This window comes from Apis dorsata, unplaced genomic scaffold (assembly GCF_000469605.1).
Source record: "Apis dorsata unplaced genomic scaffold, Apis dorsata 1.3 scaffold_80, whole genome shotgun sequence".
NCBI lineage: Eukaryota > Metazoa > Arthropoda > Insecta > Hymenoptera > Apidae > Apis > Apis dorsata.
In genome coordinates, this window is record NW_006263378.1 from 255,457 (window position 1) to 263,982 (window position 8,526).

Genomic DNA, 8,526 nt, shown 5'->3' on the forward strand with positions numbered 1-8,526 from the left:
TATTAATATAATATAATATAATATATAACTTTTTTTCTATGATATTTAAAATATATATTTATATATTTAGATTAGAAATACTTTGGCAAGAAGAATTAAATAAACATGGTTCATATTTAGCATCATTTCCAAATGTAGCTTGGAAATTTGTGAGAACAAGAATATGTATAGCTGGATTTTTATTAAGTTGTTCTACAATTTGTGGATTTATTAGTTCTGTATGTTTTTTAGTTTTATAAATTTAATTTCATATGTATTGTTATATAAAATTTTATGTTTCTATTATAGATGATACTAATGAAAAAAATACTAGAATATGTTCAATCACCAGAAGAAAATATATGGATAGGTATAAAATGGGCACTGTTATTAACATGTTGTGATTTTTTGCGATTAATATTTTTTAACTGGACTTGGAATACTAATATTAGAACAGCATTAAGATTAAAGAGTGCTTGTACAACTCTTTTATATAAAAAAATTATTAGACTGAATAATCTTGGAAATAAAAGTACAGGAGAAGTAAGATTTCAAATAAATAATATTGTTACATTAGATTTAATTTCACATCTATTAGTGTTTTATAATTTTTTAGATGATTAATTTATTTACAAATGATAGTCAAAGACTTTTTGATGTTGTCATTTATGGACCTATGATATTTAGTGGTCCAATAATTATTATTTGTGGTATAATTTATATACTTTGGGTATTTAGTCCAATAGCTCTTTATGGAATATTTACTTTTCTTGTATTTTATCCTTGCCAGGTGAGAAATTATTGAGAAATATTTCTTTATACAATTTTTTATATTTAAAATTTCAATATTTCCATAATTCTATATTTTTATACTTAAAATTTCACCATATAATATTCCATAATATTAATTTTTTTAACAGTATCTTCTATCCCGTGCAGTTGGATATTTTCGTTCGAAAACAGTTATTATTACAGATACACGTGTAAAATTAATGAATGAAATCTTAGAATGTATAAAATTAATTAAAATGTATTCATGGGAGAAATATTTTAATCATAAACTCCTTGGTATAATTACTATTTTGCTAAATAAAATAAATTATTATGATAGCATTATAATTTTAATTTTCATTATCTTTTTGTATATTAATTAATTTTACAGATATACGAAAGAAAGAGGAATATTGGTTGCATAAAACTGTATATTTCCAAAGTCTTGCTATTTCTTTAACACCAGCTATACCTGCAATATCTGCAATTGTTACATTTCTAGCACATTTATCTTCAGGCAGTAATTTAATTGCTTCTCAGGTATACATTATATTATTTATATCTGTATACATTATTTTGCAAATTGAAAATGAATATTCATATTATGTAGATTTATATTTATTTAGATTTCTTTGGAGGAATATTAGAATAAGTAATTCCAAACCAAATATATAAATCGCTACAATTCAAAAACATTATTAATTAAATAGTAAAAAATAGTATAAAATTCTGCATATTTAGAATTATGAAACAAGTGTTGCATTTAATAAGATGAATATTGCAGGCTTTTCCAATTACAACATTTTTCGGAAATATGTTGAGAATGGCACTCTCTTCCCTTAAGGATTCTACACGACATTTTATCGACGCTCATATTGCTCTTAGAAGAATTAAGGTCTCCCAAAATTTAAATTATAATTTAATTACAAAATCTCTCACATTTTAAATGTTTAATGGATGGGTATTTTTCATTTATTATTAACAAACAAATTCTCATGTACTTTATATCAAAAAGAATATCTTATATATTTATTAAAGTAATTAAATAAAAAATTGATATAATTGATATAATATATACGAGAATTTTTTTATTAATAATATTATGTTTATATGTCAATAGTAAATAGTCAAAAGTTTGCTAACATAAAGGGGAAAGTGTGGCACATATATAAATAAATACAAATAATTGCTTTTTCTCTTACTCCTCCTTGTTATATATATATTAGAAAGATAAACAAAGCTATGTATGATTAAAATGCAAATGTTGGGAATAATTTAACATAACATAATAAGTTTGCGGTACTATATAATAAATTCACATACTAAATTATAATATATTACTTTTTCCAGGTATTTCCTTTTGTAACATTGCTCAATTCTCAATTTCGTTCTTCATTTTTATTTCTACAAGTGGCGTTAATTAATATTGCCGAGTCAAATATAACATTCAACAGATTGCAGGTGTTTACTTTTGCATTTATCTGTATTAATAATAATTACTAATTATATTAATATAAAGATTATAATTGGTTATCTTGCAAATAACATTTGCATTACAGAAAAAGTTTAATTCGCTTTCATTGTATAATAGTATATATGTTGTATAATAATATATATATTATAATAGTTATAAAAATATACAGTGCTTTGTAGTATAGTTTATTTAATGTTTAATTAATCATCTTATAGATAATGCATTTGAATATTCTGTAATAATTCATTGCACTTTTATGTTATGCATTGCATGTTTTAAATCATAATTTCCACTTTTAAAAACTTTTTATATGATATTTTTATATAATATTATAAATTTAATATTTATTAATTAAAATAATGAATATTGTTAATAAGATGATTTGGCTTTGCTTATAATCATTCGATTTTCAAGTTCGTGAATAAATATTAAAATTTCGATAATCATTTTCAATAATTAGTGATATTTGTGCAGAATATATTACTTTTAGAAGAGTACACATGCCATATATCAAAACCAATTGTAAAATCACAAGCTGTAGCCATTGCTAACGGTACATTCGTTTACGAAAATTCTACTTTGTGCGCTAAAAAATTAAAAAATATTAGAAAAAAAAAGTAAGTTCTTTGAAATTAATAAATTTTTATTTTTATTTTTTTATTTTTTTAAATTTTTATATTTTTTTCAGAAAAATTGTATCATATTTAAGAAGCAAAGTTGAATTGGAAAAACTTAATGAATCGTCCCAAGAAACTGAATATGTTGAAGTACTTTCAACTATTAAGTTCGGAGTAGCAAAAGGTGGATTAATAGGAATTTGTGGACATGTAGGAAGTGGAAAATCTAGTCTTTTGCTTGCTGCTTTAGGACAATTAAAAATAATGAACGGTTGTATTTTGAGAGAAGGTTCTTGCGCTTATGTTAGTCAACAGGCGTGGATTGTTAATGCAACTTTCAAAGAAAATATATTGTTTGGAAATCAATTTGATGCTAAACGATATTATCAAACATTAACAGTATGCAATTTAAAAGAAGATTTGAATATGTTACCGGGTGGAGATGAAACTGAGATAGGAGAAAGAGGTATAAATCTTTCAGGAGGACAAAAGCAAAGAATTGCTCTTGCTAGAGCACTTTATGCTAATCGGTATGTTTTTTTTTTTTTACTGTTAAAATTCTTAATTTCTAAAATATACAATTATATTTTTTAAAAAGATCATTTGTTTTTTTTTTTTAAGAGATATATATTTTTTGGATGATCCATTAAGTGCAGTAGATACACATGTGGGTTCTTATATTTTTAAAAATTTAATTCTCGGAGCGCTCAAAAATAAATGCGTGTTATTTGTAACACATCAAATTCAAGTATATTTTCAATAAATTATATTCTTAAATTCAAATAATTCATGTATATAATTATGCTTAACATTATATTTTACTAATTATAGTTTTTAAAACATTGTGATCAAATACTTGTAATGCATAAAGGAAGAATTGTAGAACAAGGTACACATGATGAATTGATGCAATTAAATAAAGAATATGCTACAATGGTAGATAGTGCATTATTAAAAACGGAGATCGATTCAAAATAGTATTTATCTTACAAATAATTTTTAAAAAGCTTTTGAATAATTATAATATTAATAATTATATTCAATTTATTTAGTGAAATTGTGATACCGATTCAAACAAATAAAGATTCTAATAATGATTCAAAGAGACAAACAATAACTTGTAATACAGAAGATAATGATGAATATATTGAAGCATCAACAAAAATATATGAAAAAGGTATGTATTGAAAAAATTTAAATTATCAATTTGTTACATTTGAGTTTATTATTTATATTAGAAGCAATCCTTACTACTCAAGAAAAGATGGGAATGGGTACTGTAAAATCATATATTTATCATATATACGTAAAATCTGCGGGTGGTTATTTTATAGCGGTTTTGGTATTTTTGACACTCTTCTTAAACATTGGAAGTTCAGCATTTAGTTCTTGGTGGTTAGCTATATGGATTAAAGCTGGTAATGGGGTAAATATTTTCTCCTATTTTAATTGTATATTTTTATATTTTTTCTTTTTTTTTTTTTTCATTAATCTTTCTCATTTAAGAATATTATTAATTCCAATAATAATAAAACTATATCATCAAATAATTTAAATGATAATCCTAATTATTCATATTATCAAAATATTTATATTGGTTGCATTGGAATAATTTTATTAACAAGTTTATTGCGTGGTTTGGTTATTATGTATGCTACAATAAATGCTTCGACGACATTACATAACAAAGTTTTTAAGAAAATAATTAAAACAACAGTAACATTTTTTGAAACAACTCCTATTGGAAGAATACAAAATATTTTTAGTCGAGATATTGATGAAGGTAGGATATATTGTTTTTTGAACTGTAATGCTACTGTTCACGAACTGTTATGTATCATAAACTATTGTATATGTTGTCATGCTGATTGTTTATATATTTTTGCGAGCAATGAACAATTTTTAAAAATTGTTTGTAAATTATTTGCAAATTATTTGTGAACAATAATGCAAATCTAACATTAAATATCAAAATAATTATATTTCTTAATTACTTTTTTATTGTAGTGGACAATTATATACCAATTTCTGTAGAAAACATGATACAAAATATAATTACTTGCAGTTTTGCAATTGTGTTTATATGTGCAATATTACCCTGGTATTGTTTACCATTAATTATCCTTGCTGCTATTTTTTTTTATATTAGCAGGATCTTTAGGTGAGATATTTTGATATTTTAAAATAAAATTTACAATATTCTTCAATAATATTTTTCATTATTATTCTTCAAATGTAGCAACAGAAAAATTTTTTCAGAGTAGCAATGAGAGATTTTAAGCGAATGGAAAATATTTCACGATCTCCTGTTTTAAGTTTCATTACCACTACCATTCATGGTCTAAATACTATTCACGCATTCCAAAAGGAAACAGCATTTGTAAACAAGTATATTTCTTAAAATAATACATTACTGTACATTATTATAAAGTATTTCAATAACAATATTATAAGACAATATTTTATTATTGTTTATAATATGTGAAAATAGTCAAGGAATACATTTTTCGAAAAAATATATTATGATGAGAATTATTTTTTTTTTTTGAAGATATTTTTTGAGATTTTAAAATCATTATATTTTTTTATAGTACAATCATTAATATTTTTTTATGTTTAATAAAATTTTTTCAATATAAAAAAATGATGTTTCAAAAAAAGTTCTTTTTTGAATTGGTTACAAATTGCAAGACTTAAAATTTAAAAAAAAAAATTTATTTCTATAAAATATGAAAATCATCTTAATTTTTTTTAAATAATATGGTGTATTTTTGATTTCAAAATATTGTTGCTGATATCAAAACGTATCTATAATATTAATTTTGAGTTTATAAATCTTAAATTTATTGATACATAGGAACATTAAAATATGAAAGTTGATTTAATAAAATATTAGATCAGATATTTTTAGATAATATTTGTACCATTAACAAATTACAATAATAAAAATTATTAAATTATTTGATTGATAAATTGATACATATATTATGTTATCATTAAATTGATACATAGATCATGTTGCTGGTCACCAAATTTATCTCCATTAAATTTTTCTTATGAAAATGTTTATAGTTATTTATTTATTATTTATTTATGAGAAACCCACAAACTATATACAAGATCTTCAATCATGTTAAATTATTATTACATTAAATTATTATATCTATGTAGAAAAGTATATTTACAAAGTTTATTTGTTGCTACACATTAAAATTTATTCAAAAGAAAACTATCAAAAAATAGATACATTTAAAGATTTATTATAAATATAAATACATAAACAAAAAATTTAGTGTATAATTTCATATAAAAAAAAATAAAACGATTCTCATCTTCTATTAAATAAAAAATACTTTAGTAATTTTTATTATTGCAATTTATTGAAAATACAAATATTATTGTAAACATTTGATATAACAGCCTATTAAATCAAATTTCATAGGAATCATGCTAATATCCTAGAAATCAATGAATTTCAAATTTATGAAGCTCAAGATCAAAAAATCAAGAAATTATAATGTTATATATTGTTGAATTTGATATTAATCAACACTACAATACTATAAAATAAAAAATACATTATATATTTAAAAAAAATCAAGATGATTTTATTAAAAAAATTTATAGAAAAAAACATTTTTTGGAAATAATTTGCAATTTGTATTAATTTAAATCAAATTTTATTTGAAAATTTTGTCTTATATTTTTGGAGATTTTTAAAAAATCATCTTTGCTGGATGCTAATAATAGGATGAAATACTACAAAAAGATAATTTATAATTAAATTATAATAATATAGTAAATTAGTATAAGTAAATTATAATAATAAATATTCACTGAAAAGTCAATGAAAATAATTTTGAACATTTATTACAATAAATTTTCCTTTATTAATTTCAAAATTATTTTATTGTAGCTCAAAGTGAATAAATCAGATTTATTTTTATGAAAAAAATTTTTGATGATTTTAAAGTATCAAAAAATATAATGTTGAAAAATTATTTTCATAATATGTATTTTTTGGAATTAAATAATTTTTTAAGCATTTAACTAAGATATTATTTTGTAATAGAATTACTGAAGATATCTTGTATAATAATTGATTATTACATTTTAGATTCGAAGAATTATTTGATTTAAACAATTTGTGTCTTTATTTATGTCAATCTATCATGAGATGGTCTGCTGTAAGACTTGATATTTTGGCAATTGCTTCCTCTTCTATTACTGCTTTTCTTGTAATTGCACTTAAAAACCAAATATCTCCAGCCCTTGCTGGTTTAGCAATGACATATGCTATGCAAATGACTGGCATTTTTCAATACACTGTAAGATTAATGGCGGAAATAGAAACTCGTTTTATAAGTGTTGAAAGAATAAGCTATTACTTGAAGGTAAATAAAATGATTACATACATGTATATTTGTTATAACTGATAATTAAATTATATATATGTATATATGTATATAACATATTATAGACTTTACAAAAAGAAGAAATTTCTGAGCAACATCTCATAGATCTTCCAGATCAATGGCCTATTGATGGAGAATTAGAATTTTGTAAAGTCGAATTAAAATACAGAAAAGGTTTACCACCTGCATTAAATAATATTTCATTTATTATTAAACCTGGTGAACATATAGGTAGTAATAAGTTGATAAAATTTACACAAAATTATATGATTTTTTTTTAATAATATAATGAATTTTAGGTATTGTAGGACGAACAGGAGCAGGAAAAAGTTCTTTAATCATTGCTTTATTTCGATTAATTGAAATTTCTGCTGGAAAAATTAAAATTGATGGTATAGATATAGCAAAAATAAAATTAAAGTTATTAAGAACTAAATTATCTATAATTCCTCAGGATCCTGTCTTATTTAATGGAACTATACGGTATATATATAAATATATAAATTAAAAAACAAATATATTAAAAATTTATTTATTTTTAATATTTATAATTATATTATAGATCAAATTTAGATCCTTTTAAGCAATTTAGTGATTCTGAAATCTGGAGTGTTTTAGAAAAAACTCAATTGAAAGAAAAAGTACAAGTTATGCCTGGTCAATTGGATGCACCTATTGAAGTTGAAGGAAAAAATTTAAGTGTAGGCGAGCGACAATTATTTTGTCTATCAAGAGCACTTTTGCGTAATGCCAAAGTATGATATTAATAATAATTCTTTGTATTAATTAATAATAAACTTATTTAATTTAATAATCTATTATTCGATTAGATATTAATATTAGATGAAGCAACAGCTGCTGTTGATCCAGAAACTGAAATTGCTGTACAAAATACAATTCAAAATGAATTTTCAAATACTACAATATTAACCATAGCTCACCGTTTGAAGACTGTTATTTCATGTGATCGCATTATTGTTATGAAGAATGGACAAATAATTGAATTTGATGCACCATCTGTACTTTTATCCAATTCAAACTCTGAATTCTCAAAAATGATGACTTCAGCAGAAAAAAACATAAAAGAAATATAATCAATCATTAACAATATCAACAATATTAACAAATATCATTAACAATAGTATTATATTTAATAAGTAAAAACATTAACAAATTAAGAAAATAAAAATATTTTATATATATATATATTATATTATATATTATATTAATTCAATATATTAATATATAATATATAATAAATAGAATTTTT

The 8,526-nt window shown here is 21.9% G+C and overlaps 1 protein-coding gene across 1 annotated transcript in view; it reads left to right on the forward strand.

Annotated features, from left to right (window-relative positions):
* The window catches only part of LOC102676812 (sodium leak channel non-selective protein), a 20,032-nt gene that overhangs the window by 1,971 nt on the left and 9,535 nt on the right, over nucleotides 1-8,526 (forward strand). The window contains 20 exon segments of the mRNA XM_006610859.2: nucleotides 71-218; nucleotides 289-522; nucleotides 596-769; nucleotides 900-1,047; nucleotides 1,142-1,290; nucleotides 1,535-1,645; nucleotides 2,101-2,211; nucleotides 2,699-2,841; nucleotides 2,913-3,371; nucleotides 3,463-3,589; nucleotides 3,673-3,805; nucleotides 3,906-4,267; nucleotides 4,348-4,624; nucleotides 4,849-5,002; nucleotides 5,101-5,229; nucleotides 6,959-7,235; nucleotides 7,322-7,487; nucleotides 7,556-7,739; nucleotides 7,819-8,011; nucleotides 8,087-8,263. Coding sequence (XP_006610922.1) covers nucleotides 71-218; nucleotides 289-522; nucleotides 596-769; nucleotides 900-1,047; nucleotides 1,142-1,290; nucleotides 1,535-1,645; nucleotides 2,101-2,211; nucleotides 2,699-2,841; nucleotides 2,913-3,371; nucleotides 3,463-3,589; nucleotides 3,673-3,805; nucleotides 3,906-4,267; nucleotides 4,348-4,624; nucleotides 4,849-5,002; nucleotides 5,101-5,229; nucleotides 6,959-7,235; nucleotides 7,322-7,487; nucleotides 7,556-7,739; nucleotides 7,819-8,011; nucleotides 8,087-8,263 — 3,856 coding nt within the window.